Source organism: Pinus tabuliformis, chromosome 7 (genome assembly GCF_031772625.1).
Source record: "Pinus tabuliformis cultivar Carrire ecotype Pingquan chromosome 7, CPIR1, whole genome shotgun sequence".
Taxonomy (NCBI): Eukaryota; Viridiplantae; Streptophyta; class Pinopsida; order Pinales; family Pinaceae; genus Pinus; species Pinus tabuliformis.
The window spans coordinates 81599273-81620903 of record NC_142293.1 but is presented as its reverse complement, the minus strand read 5'-3'; the positions used below and the strand labels follow the sequence as shown (position 1 = coordinate 81620903).

The following is a 21631-nucleotide window of genomic DNA, read 5'->3' as shown; positions in this document are numbered from 1 at the left end:
CCAGCAGATACAACTTGTGGGTCAACTTGGCGGGACGACACCTCAGAAACTGGGAGGTCCAAACCGGGGTTAGGGTTTAAATGAAACCAAGAGTAGCCAGGGAAGACGAAGGTGTAGAGAGTAACAACCATGTGGGTGGCTCATCCGGGAGAACAACAACGTGAGGCTATGATGGTTCAACATAAGAAAATGACTCAAAATTTCCGGAGAAGCCAGAGCTATACATACCTATAGATGCGGAGTACGTGGACTGCCAGATGGAGACCGCTTCCAACGGATCTTCCGAATAATCAACGGCATCGAGGTCATCCATGTTGACAGCTGCACCTAGAAACGGAGGAAGCCTCGAAAATGCTGGTAACGAAGATCGTTAAAATGGCAATGGACGGCCTGGGATAATGACAGGAGTAACAGTCGAGCGGCGACAATAAACAGAAAGGTAAAAAAAAATACAACAGGTAAACCCTTATACCCTCGACAGGTTGACAGGTGATATGGTAAGGTGGGACCGTAGATGTGCAAGCATGCAGTTAGATGTCGTCAGGGGTTAAACGCAACCAGGTTGAGGGGAAGTCTACAGTGTCAAGCAGTGCCCTGACCCTCATCCGAAACCCTCGCGAAAGCTTAACCGCAGAGTCTCCATCGCTCTCTGTTATTGCCAATTAAACTACCCTCACTATAGGAATCATGCAAATATATATATATATATAGATATATATATAGTAGACGCTTCCGAGACACTTCGCTTCCTAGAGTTTTGGGAAATGACGCTTCTGCGGATCCACTTCCAAAAAGCGTCCCTGTTTTGTGCAACATTGATCACAACCATGAGATTACTATGAAGTAATAACATGTGACCATGAACAACAGAAAAATCACGGCATATGAAACCATTGATGAAGTAGATTGTGTATGATTGAATGATGATCCAACAACATGTCATATCTTTAAATTTGATTTCATTATAGGATCAAAGAGGAATAATGCATTAAGTTCAATCTTAATCTTTTTTTAGTTACAATAGATTTCAAACAATGAATGAACTATTATAACCATAACATTCTAGTGGCAAATCTCTTCAGTCATCAAAGATCACCTCAAGATTTAGGGAGGATTTTACCTCAGCCGTAACTTTCTCTTTTTGGAGCAATGATGATTTTCTTCAAATATTATTTTAGAAGCAAGATATAATGACAATCTCTGCAAAACCATAGTCATCCGTGCAAGAGAAACAAGAAATCAAGAAACCTCACTTTGAACTTGACCCTTAACTTCTTCCTCCCAAGAGAACTTACTCTAAGCTTAAAGGGGAAATCCTATTCATCCAACCATGTCTTTGGTACTGAGATCTCTCTTCCTTTTATAGATTTTCTTCTCAAACAATATTTTACAATAAGAAATTATTGAATAATTTCTAGATCCATTTCTCTTCTGGAAAGAATGATATTAAAATACATAAAGGAGGTCTAGAAGCCGCGCCCTTCAAGCTAGATGCTCATAATTAAGGGTGAAAAGATGTAGAAAATATTGCTTGATTTAGTCTTTCTTGTGGTATGTTTCACCTTCCTTGTTTAGGCACTCTCAAAAATGATCATGTAGTAAGTTCCTCTTCTCAAAATATCAATAGGACTCAATAAAAGATGAAGTGCTCCATTACAGATGGTTGAATGCAGGTAGAAGCAACAAATTTGAAATGACTGTAAATCCTTCAATATTTATCAAAATCTCTAGTATGATCCTAAGTCGAAAAGGCTCAAGCCACCTTGCCTTTGTTGGTATTGTTTGATGGCAATCTAGATTCTTTGTCAAAAGCAATGTTCCACGACTCCTTGACAAACAATGTTCCACCATCAATTATATTCAATGTTCCACCAAGACTCTGGTGCGGGGAGACGCGGGTGCGGGGAGACGCACAGGGGGGACGTGTGGGAGTACCCTCAAATTTTAGGGAAATTTCGGGGGTGCGGGGAGTCGTCGAGGTATATATATATATATATATACATATAATTCAAGTTCATATTCATTGTTCACTGTTCAATAATGAAAGCATAAAAATATTAAATAGACAATTGAAATTTGAATCATTGATCCATCCTCATCATTCATTTTGATACATACATCATTCATATGACATACTCAAGTGACAAGTCTCATTATTGAATTAATTACTATTCATACATACCATGAGATTCAAAAAACAAAAATAAAAATCAATAAAAAAATATTCAAATAATGCTGATGTTGTAATCAACGATTTTACACTTGCAGGCTTGCAGCTTCTTGTGTCATTGTTTTAATTTATTTTGCAATTTTTTTTTTGTTTTTCTGCCCTGCAGAAAGAGTTAAAAAAAAAAAAAAATCATCATGTAAATTCAAATTTACAATGTAAATATAGTAGAATTAAATTTAAATTATTAAAATTTAAAAACAAAAACATAAACAAAAAATAAAAATTAAATTCAAGTGACTGTGTTTTGAAGCATTTTGAAGTTTTCATTAAAATTTATATTTAAAAATTATTAAAATTTAAAACATTATAATTATGAGTGCTAAGTGAACTATTCAAAAATCATGAGAAATTAGTCAGTTACGACTACCTCTCATGGAAATGGTCATACGTGAATGATCGTACTTAACGCAGTTGAATCCCAAAATGATATCTAATATAATGCACTGCGTAAAACCCCCATACTTAAATTCAAAAAGAGTCAAGGGATCTCTACTTGAATGGTTCATGAGGCACAATACTTGCTAAGGTTTTGCAAATGGGGTAGCAAGCTAAGTGGGCTTGATTGTGGGGAAAAACTCTACAGTTAAGCGCGCTTGAGCCAGAGGAGTTCTGGGATGGGTGACCTCCTGGGAAGTCCTGGTTACCGGGTGCAAGCCCCGGAAGTGATGATTGATGCTATGTGATTCGTTCTCCACATTTCACTAGTTTCAATCCCATTTCTTCACCCTTGTGAGCATCACCCGATGCAATGAGTGCTAAGTGAACTATTCAAAAATCATGAGAAATTAGTCAGTTACGATTACCTCTCATGGAAATGGTCATACGTGAATGATCGTACTTAACGCAGTTGAATCCCAAAATGATATCTAATATAATGTATTGCGTAAAACCCCCATACTTAAATTCAAAAAGAGTCAAGGGATCTCTACTTGAATGGTTCATGAGGCACAATACTTGCTAAGGTTTTGCAAATGGGGTAGCAAGCTAAGTGGGCTTGATTGTGGGGAAAAACTCCACAGTTAAGCGCGCTTGAGCCAGAGGAGTTCTGGGATGGGTGACCTCCTGGGAAGTCCTGGTTACCGGGTGCAAGCCCCGGAAGTGATGATTGATGCTATGTGATTCGTTCTCCACATTTCACTAGTTTCAATCCCATTTCTTCACCCTTGTGAGCATCACCCGATGCAATGAGTGCTAAGTGAACTATTCAAAAATCATGAGAAATTAGTCAGTTACGACTACCTCTCATGGAAATGGTCATACGTGAATGATCGTACTTAACGCAGTTGAATCCCAAAATGATATCTAAAATGATATCAAATTTAAAAAAAAAAATTAAAAATTTTAAAAATTACAGCAGGGTCGTAGGCTGTATGTTCACTGTTACAACATTTTTTTTTTTTTAAACTACAACATTAAAACAGTTCAGATTTCAAGCTTTAATGTCTACCTGGAGGTGGAGCCATATAGCGTCAGGGACAGAGGGTTGACGACAAAGGACTCGGGAGGTCCGAGGACGCTGGGCTTCGGCTGAAACTTGAAAGTCGTGGTCAAAATTTTAAACAATAGCGGCTGGAGCAACTACCAACAGCAAGCCTGCAAGGGGACGCAACACGCTGTCTCGGCTCAGCGTCTCTCAATGGAAATGACTCGGCTCACCGTCCCTCAGCTTAGACTTTTAAGTTTTAGTTATTTAATTTTAATTTTAGTTTAAAAAAAAAAATTTAATGGTTTTGATGTTTGAATTTTTAATTTTTAATTTTTAATTTTTAAGTCTTATTAGAAAAATTTAAAGGGGGACGCCCAAGCGCACGCCTTTTGGGGAGTCTAGACTCCCACACTGAAGGGGGACGCCCAGAAGCACCCTTTTTGGGGAGTCTTGGGGAGTCTAGACTCCCACACTGGGGAAACGCTCCCCCTTGCGTCTCCCCGAGACTCCCCAAAAAGGGTGCGTGGGGAAACGCACCCCCAAGAGACTCCCCGTCTCGGGTGCGTGGGGTGCGAGGGGTGCGCGCACCCGACCCTGGGGGACGTGTCCCTGTGGAACACTGAAATATATATTGGGATCATCATCAAGTATCATCCTTCAATATTTTCCTTTTGTCTAGCCTTTGTCTCTACCTTGATCCTCTAGGGACATTAATTAACACCACCCAATTTTGATGAAGATGAAATTGCTACCAAAAATTGTAGGTCTAACTTGGTTTCAGTTTTAGGAATTACATCAATTTAATTCCAAACCCAACATAGATTTATGCTGCTATTTTTAAACATGAATATTTGCTAAAGCACGAAACATATAAGCCTCTCTACTCTTTCACTTTTGCTGAGAAGAAATGCAACAATCACACAAATTTTACAGTGATTTTTTGGTCCAATGACCCAGGGAAATCCCCAAAGGGAAAACCAGTGAGAGGGGAATAGTTTATTTATTATCGAAGAATATATTATAGCAGTTAATGACAATAAGCACAATGAACTTATCTCCTTGAATTCATGCCCAAAATTCCTAGGAAACTGTGTTGTAGCTGCTCAATTTCTGTGCCCTGTTGCTCCGAAATTTGTGCCAACTTCAGTACTGTCAGACAACAATAAATGCTGTCTCAGATCTGAGGCTTTTGTGAGAAGAGTAATTATGAGGCATTTATGGATTACTTACATCTAACTTTTTTATTGTCGATGTATTGAGCCAACAGGTGTGGCTCATCTTCAGGACCGAGATATGAAATCTCATCAAACATTGAGAAATAATTAGGTGAGAGATGCGGGGTCAGAAAGGAAATAGACGTTAGGTTAGTTGAACATTAGGAGGTCAAATGTGATTTTATTTTTTTTCAACAAAGGATTAATAAGATTAAAACGTTCATAATAATAAATGAGATTATGAATAAAACATCAAAGAATATGTTTAAAAGGTTTAAATGCTGGAAAGATTAAGAAAGTAAAACAGATAAGTAATCATTAAATAATATATAAAGTATAAGATAAAATAATATAATGGTCAAATAATATAATTATATATTTTTAACCAATTTTAGGTATAAAAATATATATTAAAAAGGGAGAAGAGTAAAAAAGGGGAATCTTAATATAACCGAATAATTAAATAAGAATATAATAAGAAAATATAAAATATAATAAAAACAAATAACAAGAAATAATAATAATAAGACTAAATATAAAAATATACATAATAAGAAAACAGAGGAAAAAGGAAGAAAAGGAAGGGGGGAAAGAGGATTCATGAGAAAGCTAAACCTGAAGATTAACAGGAATCCAGTTCCTGTGAATCTACCAAACATCTTCTCTGTTCAGATTTCCAGTGTTTTTCAATCTCAAAGGCTTCTTTGAACTGCTGGTGATGATAGAGATCAATTTTAGCGACGATCCTAAAGTTCTCAATGCAAATATGGCGCTCCTAATGTTGGCGAAATAGGGTGATCTATTAAGAAAAGGATTCAGGAGTATATGACTGACATTAAACATTGTCTGTCCCGTTCCTCTGCTCGTGCTGAACATGAGGAGAAAAAGAAGCACCATATTTGCATTGAGGACTTTAGGTTCCTAGCTAAGATTGATTTCTATTATCACATTAAGTTCAGAGAAGCCATTGAGATTGAAAAACACTCTGGTAATCTGAATAGAGATGATAGTTTGAAGATTCGCAGGAACTGGATTCCTGCCCTCTCTTCAGGTTTAGCTTCCTCCTGAATCATCTCTCCCCCCTTCCTTTTATTCCTTTTTCCTATGTTTTCTTATTATGAATATTTTTATATTTAGTGTTATTATCATTATCATCAATGAATCCCAAGGCAAAAGGACTTCAGAAGTACATCAAGGAAACCTTCTTCTCCCAGGTACCAAAATATATTGCTTGGTTATTGCTGTTCTTGTATAGACTTTGGGCACATGGAAAAAGATTGTAGGGTATATCACAAAGACATATTTAATGGTCGTCGTGAATCTTCGAGAAGCAATTTTGGAAGAAGTCATGAATTCTTATTCATGAACAACATAGAGTGCTTCAAGTGTCATAGCATTGGACATATGGCACGTGATTGTAACTTGACTTGGGCCCCTACACAAGCTAGAAACGTGCCAGAGAAGAAAGTTACACAAATATGGAGAAAGAAGCAAATTGGATCTGAATGTCTCTTGGACACTCTAGCCAACAACACATGTTGTTGATTTGATGAAGACATCAAGATGTGATATTCCAAGTGTTTGATGATGAGACTGAAAAAAAGAGACCATGCATGATCCAGATTTAAACGGGAACGCAACAAATTACAGATATAACCATAAATACAAAGATGTTGTAGAAATAACACTTCATTTTATTAATATCAAATACTGAAATATTCTTACAAACAGAGTGGAAATAAGACTAGCTCGGGCGATGGTAGCTTATCTCTGAGAAGATATGTGGCGGCTACATGCCTCTGAATTGTGTTACAATGAAGCTCAAAGGCCTATTTATTATTGAGAAACAATGGAAAACCCTAAACATCTAGAAACCTAACCCTAGGAGATGAAGTGCCAAACTATGGGCCCTGTTTGGGTAAATTGGTACATCAACTTCCCGGGGTCGTAACTTTGGCATACGATCTTCGTTTTACGCGCACATTACCTCGTTAGAAAGATCTATCTAAGGACTACAACTTTTGAGTGACCAACATCGGTCAACGACCCACGTGGTCTCATTTTTTTCCAAAAAAACGTCGTTTAGGGCCTCAAAACGGCTCCAGAAGTTCAGGACCCAAAAAACTGCCAAAAATAGTAAAGTGTGCTACAATTAAGGAAACTGAAAAACTGAAAGAAACAATGGTGGGGGTCCAAGTGGAATAGGTGGGTGGCCACCAATATCCACCTAGATCATTACTCCCCCCTTAGGAAACAATGGTCCCCATTGCGTTGAGTTTCTCCATGAGATGAGGAAACTTCTGCTGAACTTGGTCCTTGGTGAGCCACTTGCCCTGGTGAAGGAGTTCGCTGCTTTGACAACTCGATATAGTTGGATCCTGTGCTGTCGGGTGTTCTTGATCTACGTGTCCCTGATCCGATCAGTTGTGGCTTGTTCCATGCAATCTAGATTTAACTCTGTAGGTGTGAATTGTTCTACGATGTCTGATGTGTCTAGCGACGGTGGGAAGTATGGTCGAAGGTGGTCCACATTGAACACTGGGTGCAGGGCAAGGAATGGGGGAATGCTGAGCTCAAATGCATTGTCTTCCACAACCTTGGTAATGGTGTAAAGACCATATCAGAGTGGTCTGAGTTTCCGATAGGCTCCGGTAAGGCGTTCCTTTTGAAAATGCAACCTGACTTTGTCGCCCACCTGAAACTTGTGTGGCACCTAATGTTGATCATGTCATTGCTTGTACTTGGCATTTGATTTCTCCAGAATGTCGTGGACCTGCTGGCAGATATGTTCGATGTGCTCAATGAAGTTGTTTGCCTTATCGGTCTAGGACTGGACATGAGCCAAATATGCGTGAGTAGTTGCAAATGGCATGGCCACATCAATGGGACATAGTGGCTGGAATCCCAAGCCCACTTGAAAAAAGATGTGGCCAGTCAAGCTGTGGAAAGCTCGGTTATAGCTATGTTGGACATAGGGGAGACTCTCATCTCATGTGCGTAGATGCTTTGAGTTGTACATGCGCATAATGTGTACGATCATCTTGTTGACGACCTCTATTTGGCCATCAGTTTGGGGATGGAAAGCTGTGGACTTAGTGAGCTTGGTGTCTAGCATTGACCAAAGACTGGACCAAAATTACTGAGGAACTTGCTGTCCCGATCTGAGATGATAGACTGTGGGATCCCAAAGTGTACCCACACTCATTCAAAGAAGAGTTTAGTAGTGGCTTTTGCTGTGATATTCTTCTTGCAGGCCGCCATAATGGCCATCTTCGAGAATATATCGATGACCACAAAAACACAGTCGTTGCCATGCTTAGTAGAAGGAAGGCCCGACATGTAATCCATGGAGATGGATTCCCAAGGTCGACTAAGGGTAGGTAGCAGAGTATAAAGGCCTTCCTTCTTGATTGTCGGTTTGGCAATGGCACAGGGAGTGCAGGATCTGATGTACTTCCCGACATCGTGTCGAAGATTCAGCCAATAGAAATATTTCTGCAGTACTGCCACTGTTTTCTCGACTCCGAAATGCCCAGCGGCCGACTGTAGTGCGCTTCCCAAATCATCTTGGCTCGCTCACTTGAAGGAACACAAAGGTGTCCCAAGTGGCATAGTAGGGCATCCTGGAGGTGAAAATCTAGAACTTGCTAACCCTCCAAGAGCGCCTTGTATGTGTGGCCAAGTTTTGGGTCGCTTTTGTAGAGAAGTGGCCAATCAAAAGTCTCGTGCCCACAAGAGTTGAGCATGGTGGTTAATGCCATGTTCGGTGGCTGGCTGAGGCAGCCTACAACATTATTGGTGCTACCCTTCTTATACTTGATATTCACATGGAACTGTTGTAGGTATGTGGACCACTTCTGATGGAATCATTCTGCAACTTCCCTTGCGTCTATATGAACTGCAGGGGTCGGTGGTCTGTGTGGATGACCGTTTCCTTCCCCAAAATGTAATGCTTCCATTGTCGGTATACCTGCACAATGGAATACATCTCTTTGTCATAAGTGGGATCCTTTCGGAGTGTGTCTGAAAGTCTCACTGTGATATGCCACTGGATGACGCTGTTGAGTAAGGACTACCCCAATAGCATAGTCAGAGGCATCTGTCTCAATCTCAAATGGTTGTTGCAAGTTTGGGAAAGTGAGCACTGGTGCAGAGCAGTGGCAATGTTTCAACTATGTGAATGCCTTCTGTTGAGATTCAAACCAAAATAATTTTGCTTGCGCTCCTCCCTTGGTGACTTGACTCAAGGGCCAAGTGATATGAGAGAATCCCAACACGAACCTGCAGTAGAAATTGGCAAGACCCAGAAAGCTATGGAGCTCTGCTAGAGTGGTTGGGGTCGGTCAATCCCGAATCACTTGGATCTTTGCTGGATCCACATGCAGCCCCCGTTCATCAATAATGTATCCCACATACTGAACCTGGGTCATACCAAAAGTGCATTTCTCCAAATTGGCACACAACTTGTGTTGCCGTAGTGTTTGGAGAACATGTCAGATGTGGTGGAGGTGCTCTTCCCAACTCTAGCTGAAGATCAAGATGTCATCCAAGTATACCATTACAAATGAGTTGGTGAATGGCCGCAAGATGTCATCCATCAACCTCATGAAGGTTGTAGGAGCATTTGTCAACCCAAAAGGCATAACCAACCATTTGAAAAGGCCCTCCTTGGCTTTGAAGGCAGTCTTCCACACATCGGAGGGTTCGATTGGTACCTAGTGATATCCGGACTTCAAGTCGATCTTGCTGAAATATTTTGCCCCCTTGAGTTGGTCCAGAAGGTCATCAATTCGTGGGATTGGGTACCTATTCCGGATAGTGATCTTGTCCAACGCACGATAATCAATACAAAGTCTCCAAGTCCCATCCTTCTTTTGTGCCAACATGATTGGGCTCCCATAGGGTGATGAACTTGGCCGGATGTGACCTTGCAGCAGCTCCTTAATCTGCCGTTTGATTTTGTCATTCTCCAGAACGGATCGCTGATAGATTGGTCCACTGGGCAACGATGCACCTGAGGTCAGACCGATGGAGTGCTTGACCTGACAGTGCAAAGGTAGCCCTGTGGGGGAGTTGAAGATGTTTGCGTGCTCCTTCATGACCTTGACCATCTATTGTTGTCGTGCGGTGGGGCTCTGTCTGGAGGCCGTGGCCATCGTCTTCTTCTTTCCCTGAGGGCGTATCATCAGGAAAACAAATTTCTCGATTTTGGAAATGAGCTTATTGCAGTAACCAAAGAGATGGCGGTAGGCGGTGCTACCTCCGGTATCTGTACAACTTATTTCCTAAAGTAACAATAACAGCGCAAGGCCTTGACTCATACACAGCATGTCTCTTCCACAAGTATGGTTGGCCTAATAATTCATCACAAACATCAAGGGGAGCAATGTCATATAATACCTCATCTGTGAAGGGCTTGATGTTGTATGGAAGGCAGCACTGCTGGCTCACGCGAAGATCCCGTCCTTGGTGAAGCGACCCGATAATGTATGGTTGTGGGTGTGTTGTGGTCGGTAAGCCCAGCCGCTTCATGACCTTTGCTGAAATGAGGTTCTTTTGGGTTCCACTGTCGACAATGAACTGTAGCGAGGAACCCTTTACCCACATCTGTGAGTGGAAGAAGCGCTCCTCCTCCTCTAGATCTTTGGGTTTCTCCTTCTGGATCTTCGTGGTGGCAACGGTGGCATTGGGCTCTGCATCGATAGTCTGCTTTCCTTTGTCATTCCCCTTGTCGGGTTCTGACTCAGAGTTGGAACATGCATTTGATTCCGAAGTAATCAAAGTCTAAATGAAATAATGTAAAAAGAAAAGAAATAATAAAAAAAATGAAAACCAAAACAATGATTGAACTTTAAGTGAAAATAAAAAAATCTATGCTAATCCTAAACTAACATATATGTAATAAAAAAATAAAAAAAGCCGAATAATCTAAACTAACCCTAACACCTAAGTAACACACCAATAATAATAAATAAATAAAAAAAGAAGAAAAGAAAATTTAAATAAAATGTATATACAGTGTAAATGAAATAAAATCGAAATGGATTAAAATCTAAACTTTAAAAAAAATCAAGCCTACAATCTAACAGGTATACAAATGAAATAATAAAGGAAAAAAAGAAAAGAAAAGGAAATGCAGCTAACATAAAGGATATACGCATAAAAAAAAGGCTTTGCTGTTGGTGTGTGTATTGTGTGCAGGTTAATACACAAAGAGCGAAGGAGGAAAACGCATGTCTGGGCATCGTATGAAGGACTCGCTGGGTAGCAGTGAGGAGGGGTTTTGTAGGATGATGGGAGAACTCGACAGAGGAGCTGAGTGATGGATTTGTTAGATGGCTGGAGCAGAATGCGAGGAGGGCAGGCAGTGCTAGGGAGCCACGATGGGGAATGAAGCTGCGTGGAGAGGGTTTGGAAGAGAGAGGAAGAGTTGTTTGCAGGTTTGGACAGCAGAATGGCGGAAGAGGATGAGGGAGTACATAGGTCCAAGGTGTGAGCAAAATGCGCAGGTTTAGAAATTGTGTGGTGGAGGAGCGGGTTATGAAGCTGGGCAGCGTGGAGATGAATGGAGACAGAGGAGGGTTTAGCAAGGGATCAAACGCAGAGGGTATGGCAGATTCGGATTTATGAAGAAGCAGTTTGCCAGGGTTTAAAAAACACATTTTTTGCAGGAAGGGGCCACGCTAGAAATGACTGCGGGAATGCTGCAGCAGAAAGGTTTAAAAAAAATTCGAAATTGCACAGTAAACCCCAAAAAACCCGTCAGCAAAACAAAGAATGAATCAACTTAATGGTGGTCCAGAAACCCCTTAAAAATTAATTTCCAGAAATCTTAATTAAATCTGTTGACACCTAATCATCAGGATTGGGTGAATAAATAAAATCAATGTAAATAAATAATAAGAGACATGAACAGTCATCGGGAGATGAAGTGAACAGTCTCCCTCATGTATATAATGAAGACCAACCTGAAGGAATAATACATACGAATCAATTTTGCTTTGAGGAGTTACTGCTTGGCCTGACATGGTATCAGAGCCAGCTCCCAAAATAGTTGTAACTCCCTTCTGCCTACTGCTCTCTGTCCACTGCCTACTGCTCTCTATCCACTGTCTACTGCACTCTTTGTCCCCTCCACAGTCGCTGCCACTCTGTAGTCACTACCATCCGTTGAAGAACCATGCGTGAATCAGGTTCCTTGGCTAGGATCTGCGCGTGTCAAAATTTTTTGAACTATACGCTGTACGCTGGTGTCAAAATTTTTTGAACTGTACGCTGGTGTCAATTTTTTTTGAAATGTACGCTGTATGCTGGTCTGTTGAAAGGGGGATTCAAAACCCATCAAGGCAAGACAAGCCTACGGTCCAAAGGGCCACCGTCGCATCAGTCTGCTGGTTTTTGAGGATTCTGCAGTTGGCTACTTGGAGGCAGACTGTTTACACAAGGATTTCTCGAAAGAAGGAAGAGGTCGAGCTGATTGGGAATGACGAGGAATGTTGCTCCAGTTATTGTGTTGGTATATACCTCTGCTATATGTGTTGAACTGTTTTGAACACTGGTGGCCTATGTTACATGGCATATATTAAATGGATTTTCTACTTGTCCAATGATTCCATTATGTGACTGCGTTTGAGATTTCCTGAAAAGATTTTCTCATTCACTGTGGCATAATAACAAAAGAAAATATTTACTCTTCTCGATTGTGTCTAGTAAATAATTTTGGGACCATTCTGGATACGAAAGGAGGAGAAGTGGATTTGATTTTGGCATTCAGAGAATGTGAAAAAAAATTAAAATTTGATGGAGTAAAGGAAGATGATTTAGTACTGATTCTTGTTGATATCAAAGCGCTGTACAGTTTTTTTTATACACAGTCACTCACCATATATTTCGGCTCTCACCCATATATATTCTATACTTTAACGCTGTCTAGATGAATGCCAATTGACATTTGAATTTGCTGTCCCGTCTTATTTTTTTCCTTTAAGAGTAAAAGTTTTGCAGTAGAAGTTTTTTTGTTACAATATGCATTCAATCATATCCATTGTGGGAATAGTTGTCACTGGCAAAGAGAACTATCCTGAGTAGTCCATGATGATAAAACACACGCTCATTTTCAATGAGTTGTGGAAAGGAGTGTGTGTTGGAGACAGAGACAAAGAGCCAGAACAACCTACCTCAGACAAAGAGCTCGTCATTTGGGAAAACAAGAACAACAAAGCTTATGCATTAATCGCAGCATCTGTAAATGAAGAGGTGAGTTGCCATATTTCGTCATTTTCAACTGCCTTTGAAGCCTTACAAAAGCTGAAAGAACTCTATGACTCACATTCTGCACTTGAAGTTGTTCAACTCATGATTAAACTTTTCACTCTTGAACTGCAAAATAATGATCTTCTTGCTCTTGCATCTAAATTAAAGTCTATAATGCATGATATCAAATCCACTAAAGTTGAATTGGATATTCCTCTTATCGCTTTTCTCAAGGTACTTTATCCTACTTACTCCAATTATCTTGAGTCATTGCGAGCAAATGGAAATCTCAAAGATATCACCTTTGACTCTCTTGTGAAAAAGTTTGCTGAAAGAGAGAAAGCTTTTGGAAAGAAAACAACCCCTGAATCTTCTGAAGAGGCTGTGTGCCTTACTCATAAAGAAAAGCATCCTGCTCAAGAGTCTTCAAGAGGAAGAGGTGGTTGAAGAGGAAGAGGAAGATATTTCAGAGGCAGGGGGGCAGACACTCTCAAGGAGAAAAGGCAGATTTGCACTGCATACGCTGCAAAAGAAATGGATCACATGATGCCTCTACATGCAAGTTACCATGGGACAAAATTGAGCAGCAAAGAAACCAACGGAAAGGTAAAACTGATGATACAGACAAAGGTAAAGCACCTGAATCTGCTCACTATGTTGTGGCACAATGTAATATTGGAGTAAATGAAGATTTATTTAATGCTTCACTTGCTTCTTTGAAAAATGATTGGTTGCTTGATTCAGGAGCAACTTGCCATATGACTGAGAGAAAAGAATTTTTTGAAGAATTTACTGGCAATGTTGATGGAGCAGTATACATACTTTGCAGACCAATCAAAAATCAGCCATCAGGGCTTGGCACAATCAGGTTAAACTGCCTGGTCTTCCATACTTTCTTCTGCATCATGTTCTATATCTCCCACATCTCAAGAGAAACTTGCTTTCTTTGGTCCACATCCACCAGCAAGGTCACTCCATTCATATGTTTGCTGGCAAGCTTGAGGTAAGAAAAGCATCTAACCACTCACTTGTCATGAGGGGAATAGAAGAAGAAAGGCTTTTCAAGCTGCAAGGAACCTCTGCTCGTGCACAACATTTCTCATACAATTCTCATTATGAAGAAGGTACACTTCCATCAAGTTTATTATGGCATGCTAGATTTGGACATTTGAACTATGACAGTCTCCACTTGTTGAAGAAAAAAGGTGTTGCTGGTTTGCCTACAATTCCTAGGAAATTTAAGCAATGTGATGCTTGCATTCTAGGAAAGCATAGCAAACAGTGTTTTCATGATTCACATTCAAGAGCACATAGAAAACTTGAACTCATTCATTCATATTTGTGTGGTCCAATGCCTGTTCTTTCTGCAAATGGAAATAAATATATGATGACATTTATTGATGACTACACCAGAATGTGTTGGGTTCATTTATTGAAGAACAAATTTGATGCTTTTCAAACATTCAAGAATTTTCATAAATGGATTGAAAATGATGCACAATCTCATATTGGGTCTATTCGCATTGATAATGGAAAAGAATACACATCAAATGAATTTGAAAACTATCTTCGCCAACATGGGATCAAACATCAAACAACTGTGCCTTATAATCCCCAACAGAATGGTGTAGCTGAAAGAATGAATAGGACAATTTTAAATATGGTACGATCCATGCTCTTCTTCAAAAATGTAAAGATACTGTTTTGGGCTGATGCTGTTCTATGTGTTGCATATATAAAGAATAGGTGTCCATCTAATGCTATTAGAAACAAGACTCCATATGAAATGTGGTATGGACATGTTCCTTCGGTAAGCATCTCAGGGTCTTTGGTTCCACCTATTATGCCTTGATACCAAAGGTACATAGAAACAAACTTGGTGCAAGAAGTCGTAAGTGTATCTTCCTGGGGTATTCAAACACCTCCAAAGCATATCGTCTCTATGATGAAGTAAATAAAAAGTTTGTTGTATCTAGAGATGTAATTTTTTTTGAATCATCCAAAACTGACAATGTTGTTGAGCGGCAACTTGATTGCTTGGATAGATTCGCAACAACAAAATCATTTCAAGAATTTGATAATCAGATTCCACATCTTGAAGGGGGGATTCCTATACTAGACCAACATGTGGAATTTTCTTTTGAAGAACACTCTCCCCCGCATGAAACTCCAACAACGGATGATGTTTTAAGTGATGTGATTAATAGAATTGGGAGACTCAATCTTGATTCAGTCCCAACTCAATCAACGGAGCAGCCTGGACCATCTGAGAAATGTCCCCCAAAGTGGCTGACAAAGACACTTGAAAATGTTCATCCTGATGAGGTTGGAAAGACAAGAACTAGAAATTCAAACTGGCAAAATGGAGGTGATGTAGATGACTCTAATTCACCTGTTGATATAGATGTTTCTTATGATTGTGAATTGAACTTGTCTACAGATTTTGAACCAACTTCCTTCAAAGAAGCTGCTTCTCATGATGAATGGAAAGAAGCGATGCAAAAGGAGTATGATGCCCTCATAAAGAACAACACTTGGACGCTGGTTGATCCTCCATTAGGAACCAAACCAATTGGCTGCAAGTGGGTCTACAAGAACAAGTATAAAGCTGATGGCTCACTTGACAAGCACAAAGCTAGGCTTGTGGCAAAAGGTTTTGCATAGAAGGAAGGGGTAGATTATGAGGAGACTTTTGCCCCACAGCAAAATGGGCTACCATTCAGACACTCTTTGCCCTAGCAGCTCAGAACGGTTGGAAAGTCCATCAAACGGATGTGAAAATTGCTTTCTTGAATGGAGATCTAAAAGAGAATGTTTTTATGTCCCAGCTTGAAGGATTTGCTGTGAAAGGACATGAACATAAAGTATGCAAACTTGTGAAGTCCTGGTATGGCCTCAAACAAGCACCGCGAGCCTGGTATGAAAAACTAACTGAGCATCTTCTGAAACTCAATTTCAAACATTATGCTCTTGATGATGCAACTTTATTTGTCAAGAAAGTTGGCAAAATAGTTGTATATCTTGTGGTATATGTAGATGATCTTTTGATGACAGGGAACAATGAAAGCTACATTGCATCCATAAAGAAGGAATTGGGGAAAAGTTTTGAAATGACTGATTTGGGCTATGTTCATTACTATCTTGGTATTGAAGTAACCCAACATCCAAAGTCCATATTTCTTTCTCAGAAGAAATACATTGGGGATCTGTTGAATAGGTTTGGCATGACAGAATGCAATCCTCTTACTACTCCAATGGAATAAAACTTAAAGCTCACATCTATTGAAGGAAAAGAATTTGAGGATGCAACAAAGTATAGACAGCTTGTAGGAAGTCTTAACTACCTAATTACTACCAGACCAGACATTTCGTTTGCTGTTGGAATCCTCTCTAGTTTTATGCAAAAGCCTTGTGAGGGACATTGGTTTGCTGCAAAAAGAGTTCTAAGGTACTTGAAGGGAACTCAAGACTTTGGAATCAAGTATACATAGGTGGACGACTTCAGTTTGATTGGATACTCTGATTCAGAGTTCGATGGAGACAAAGAAATTGGGGTATCTACTTCAGGATGTGCTATGAGTCTTGGATCAAGAGCTGTCTCCTAGAGATCATGCAAACAATCAGTTCCAGCAGATTCCACATCAGAAGCAAAATACGTGGCAGCAGTTGAAGCAACAAAAGAAATTGTGTGGCTTAGGAAAATTCTTGAGGATTTGCAGGTAAAACAAGTACAATAAACTCCACTCATGATTGACAATACCTCTGTAATAAAGTTGGCCGAAAACCCAAAGTTCCATGATCGAACGAAGCACATCAATACCAAATATCATCTGATTCGACATCATGTTGAGGCCAAAACAATCCATCTCCGTCATTGTTCCACCAATGAGCAAATTGCCGACATCTTCACCAAAGCACTTGGAAGAGAAAAGCTTGAATGATTCAGAATGATGCTTGGACTCACCAACATCCCTTCAGATTAAGGGGGGGAATGTTGATGCCTAATCATCAGGATTGGGTGAATAAATAAAATCAATGTAAATAAATAATAAGAGACATGAACAATCATTGGGAGATGAAGTAAATAGTCTCCCTCATGTATATAATGAAGACTAACCTGAAGGAATAATACATACGAATCAATTTTGCTTTGAGGAGTTACTGCCTGGCCTGACAAAATCCTTCTGCTTCAGATTTCTTAATGAAACACTCACGAAATTTCCAGATTTGAGAATAAATAAATTTAAACCCTTGGATTGCAAAATCTGGATATGATCTTTGCAAAAATGGTGCTGATGAACACCAAAGATCCTAATCTTACCCTCTAGGGCCTAGATCTGGACTTTGCATAGTTTTCTTCTTCAGATCTGTAGCTGCAAAAAACAGGAAAACACCCATACAGTGACCCAAAAAACTAGAACCCAGAAAACCCCAGTCAGAAATATATATTTTTTACAGATCTATGCACAGGAACAACAGATCTACCAGATCTGGCGAGTGTGAGTCCAACTCTGCTCCCAGATCTGATAATCTAAGGCTCTTAAAAGCCAGATTTATCAATTTATCACATAAAAATTTTGAAATTTTAAAATTTAAACGGAGGTGCTTCGCCCAAAACCCTTCATGCATCACCAAATAAAATTCTTATGATAAGCTCGGGATCAAATCAAACTGGGCTCTTCAGAAAACACGGATTGGGAGTTCATTGGTTCAACCGAGAACTTCCCTGAATGCCCGATGATTTGATAATTAAGGATTTCCTGCAAAACTCAATTTAACCATCAACATAGAGCGAGAAAACGATAATAAAATTAAGATAAATAGAGATAAATGTTATTATATTCAAAACTTAAATTATCATTCAAACCCCAGTGACTGAGCAAGATACCTGTACTCAAATCCTCTTTAGAAAGCTATCATCAATGGCTAAAAAAAACCTATGCATGAAAATGACACATCTTACAGTGTTTCCACGAGGAGTAACACTAGCAAAGATTTAACCCCAAAGTCTTTCTTTATTGCTCATAAAAAGATTACAAGAGAGCTTTTCGCTTAGCACACGATCTAGAGATCGGATGATATTGACTAACAAATGGCCTCTTATTTAAAGATAAATCCTCCAATGTCTAGTTTGAGTGATCCTTGTCAAACCAATCTCAACCGTTGATGAAGATTAAAATTTCTTTTAATCTCATCCGTCAAAATTTTAAATTATTGAGGAAATTCAAAATTTTCATTTAAATGCATTTTAATTAATTCAAAAATTAAAATTTTGAATTAATTACCTCAAAATTTTGATTTTGACTTAACCCTAGGGACCAAAGGCTTAAAATTTAGCAAAATAATTAATTTACCTTAGTCCCTAGAGCTCTTAAACTTTAATTTTTTAAGGACCAACAAATTTTGCCTTTGGAAAATTTAAATGTACATAGGACCTAGAATTAATCAAATTTTTGGCTTATGATTTTAATTAATTTTGGCCAGAAAATTTAATTAACTTATGAGGGGATAAATTATTTTTCCAACCTTCAGGACACTTTACTTCATGATTTTTTTAGATTTTTTACATTTCAAGTGGGAAAACCCATTTGCAAAGGCTCTCACAGACTACCCAGTTCTGCGACACAAATATAATCTAGCAGATCAAACAATTTGTAATAAAATAACCTAACCAAATAGTTAGGATTATTCTCATATCACTTTTACATAGACTCGATATAGAACACTAGGACTCCCCTAAGATCCCAGTGACAAAATCCATTCCGGCTTTGGGGTAAGGCTGAAGGAAAACCCTGCCAACCATCCGAGAATGGATCGGTGAGACAAAAGACCTCCCGGAATGTAGATTGTCATCAGAAAAGTAGGTTTACCTAGGTGATTACATACACGACACAGATCTGCTGAGATTATTTACATTATACACATGCAGATTGGGTTTATATTATAAGATGATGATCAAGCTGATGATGATAGTTGGACGACATGGACACATCGATCAGGCACTATCCCTTTTGCGAAAAAAGGGGGTGTACTACTATGGCTCGTTGACACATAGTGGTCAACAGGGCCTTTGGACCAAAAAATCAGTGTTAAATTGTGGGACAGTTTGTGTTATTCTCAGCCAAAAATTTAAATAGAGTAGGCTTATGTGTTTCATTGTTTTTGAATATATTTATGTTAAAAAAAATGAAATAGCAGCTTAAAACCAATGATGGATTGGTCATTAAACTGATGTGATTCCTAAAATTTGAAACTGAGTTGGGCCTACAAATTTCTACAAATTCTACATGATATGCATACACACATTGTGTGGTGAGAAAATATGACATCACAAACTCAAATCTGACGAAGCTGCAAACAGACCTTTGGGGCTATTGGGTAGTGTATAGGTGTTTGTGAATTCCTTATTATGTGTAAAGTATCATGCCAAGCAACTGAGTGGGAAACAGCCACTAGCAAGTGGGGCTAAATCAAAAGTCTTGGATTCCTAGTGGTATCATAGCCACGCCCTTGGATGAAAGGTTATGAGAGCCAGTCAATCAGATCAGTTTTTGAGTATGGATATTCTGGTTTATTCTTTTCCTTCTGACTAAGTTAGAATGCTTTGAGTTTGCCTTAGAATGATGTGGACATCTCAGATCTTTATTTCCTGATGTAGATAGAATAATACTGTTATATCATAATTTGCAAACTACTATGATATGGTGTGTGACTATCCATGCTAGTTATTTTGGTGCATCCCTGGACTTAATGATGGATGAGTGGAAGAGTACAATGGTGTAGTATATGTGCTATTGAAAATGGAACTCTGCCTCAGAACAAAGGGAAATGATTGTGTTAATATACTAATAACACAGTTTAAAGAGGTCCTGTTTCCAAAGCATGAAGTGGGCTAATATTATTAGTCTTGGTAGAAATGATGATTGATACAGCATTTTGTGAACCTTACTAATATGTCAGAAATATAAGGTAACAACTTTTGTATCTGTTAGGAATATTACTTTGATTGCGTTATTGATAATTCAATGGCAAATTATATCTCTGCCAAGTGTTGTGATAAGCGACTTATTTTAGTTTCAGGACTCTTATATTGTGCTGCTTTTCTGAGACTTTAATTTACAGTGTGATACCAATCATGTCTACATTCTTTCTATCTGCATAAACAAATTCAGGGACTTGATTGTTTGAAATGCAGAGCAAGTTAGAGTTCCAGCTCAGGCTGCAAGAGTTTATTGAGCTTGTTCGAGTTGACCATAGCATGGATGCAATTGCATATGCTCGGAAGCATCTTGCACCATGGGGTTCCACCAATATGAAAGAGCTTCAGCATGCAATGGCTACTCTTGCTTTCAGAAGCAATACTGATTGTGCAACATACAAGGTGAGGCTTTTCTTCATCTTTTTAACAGGATTTCTTTGCTGCATAGCTGTCTGTTACTGCAAAGGTAGAATGTGATCCCCATGGATGTTTTTTTTTGTTTTCTAGAATCATGAATTTAGCATGTGGAGAAGACACAGGAAGCATCTTTCACCTGGATAATTTTTGTTTTGTTTTGTTTTGTTTTTTCACACATGTCTAAATTCAGTTGGCTGCTTTCTGTTACCAAGAATGTTTTTACAATAGGTGTGATGTAAAGCTTACAATACTCAAAAACCCTATTTCTTGTAGAGTTGTTCTATTCTTCAATTGTTGTCATAGTATTCCTGATCATGTTTAAAATGCGGGGATGTCTACTATATTTTAGTAAGGGTCTTGATAACTGCACCTTGTCATGTTACACAAGATTAATTCTATACCTGCATTCTCCCATTAGTTATTCCCCATCAGTCTTCTCATTACAGATTTATTCTCATTTTTCTCTATTACTGTATCAATCTTGAGTTGTTTCATTTCTCCAACTTAATGTTTCTTATTTACCATGGGAGATATTAAAAGAGTTATCTGGACTTTGAATATTAGCAAAGTAGTTGATGATGAAGGTTTTCAAGCAGAATTTCTGACTCCCTTGGACTACATATTGCAAACCTCTTCAAAGATGTGGTCTGTTCAGGTTTTTCCTGCATGATCACTGTTGCCTGAAATTCTAGTAGGCCTTGTGAAAGGCCTCACAAGGCAAGGGCCAGACCTTGTTGCAACAATAAGGGAGATTGCTATTGTCACCTCAGCAATCTTCCTCTTGCTCTTTAGTAGAATTGCACAAGGAAGGAGGCTTCCTAGTGATCACCTAAAGGATATTTTATGTTATATGACTCAAGGTGATGTAAATGTATACTATGTAAAGATACTCTTCAGTGGACATAAACACAATTCTTTTTGTATAGGAATAATGTATCATATACCAAGCCCTAAGAGAGGCATGTGTGACATAGGGTTTCAAGGTGTAGATCAACAAAGGAATATCTAGGCCTACAAGCACCAAGGAAAAGGTTGGCAAATGAAGTAATCAAAAAAGGAGAATGCAAACCCTCAAATTTGTATATTTTTGGGTAGCTGTCGGACATATTTTG

At 39.0% G+C, this 21631-nt stretch overlaps 1 protein-coding gene across 3 annotated transcripts in view; it reads left to right on the top strand.

Moving 5' to 3' along the window:
* LOC149245292 (LisH/CRA/RING-U-box domains-containing protein) overlaps positions 1–21631 on the top strand; it is a 205648-nt gene that overhangs the window by 153161 nt on the left and 30856 nt on the right. For all 3 annotated transcript variants that reach the window (XM_089457747.1, XM_089457748.1, XM_089457746.1), the window contains one exon: positions 20319–20504. In XM_089457747.1, coding sequence (XP_089313873.1) covers positions 20319–20504 — 186 coding nt within the window. The remainder of the gene's footprint in view (positions 1–20318; positions 20505–21631) is intronic.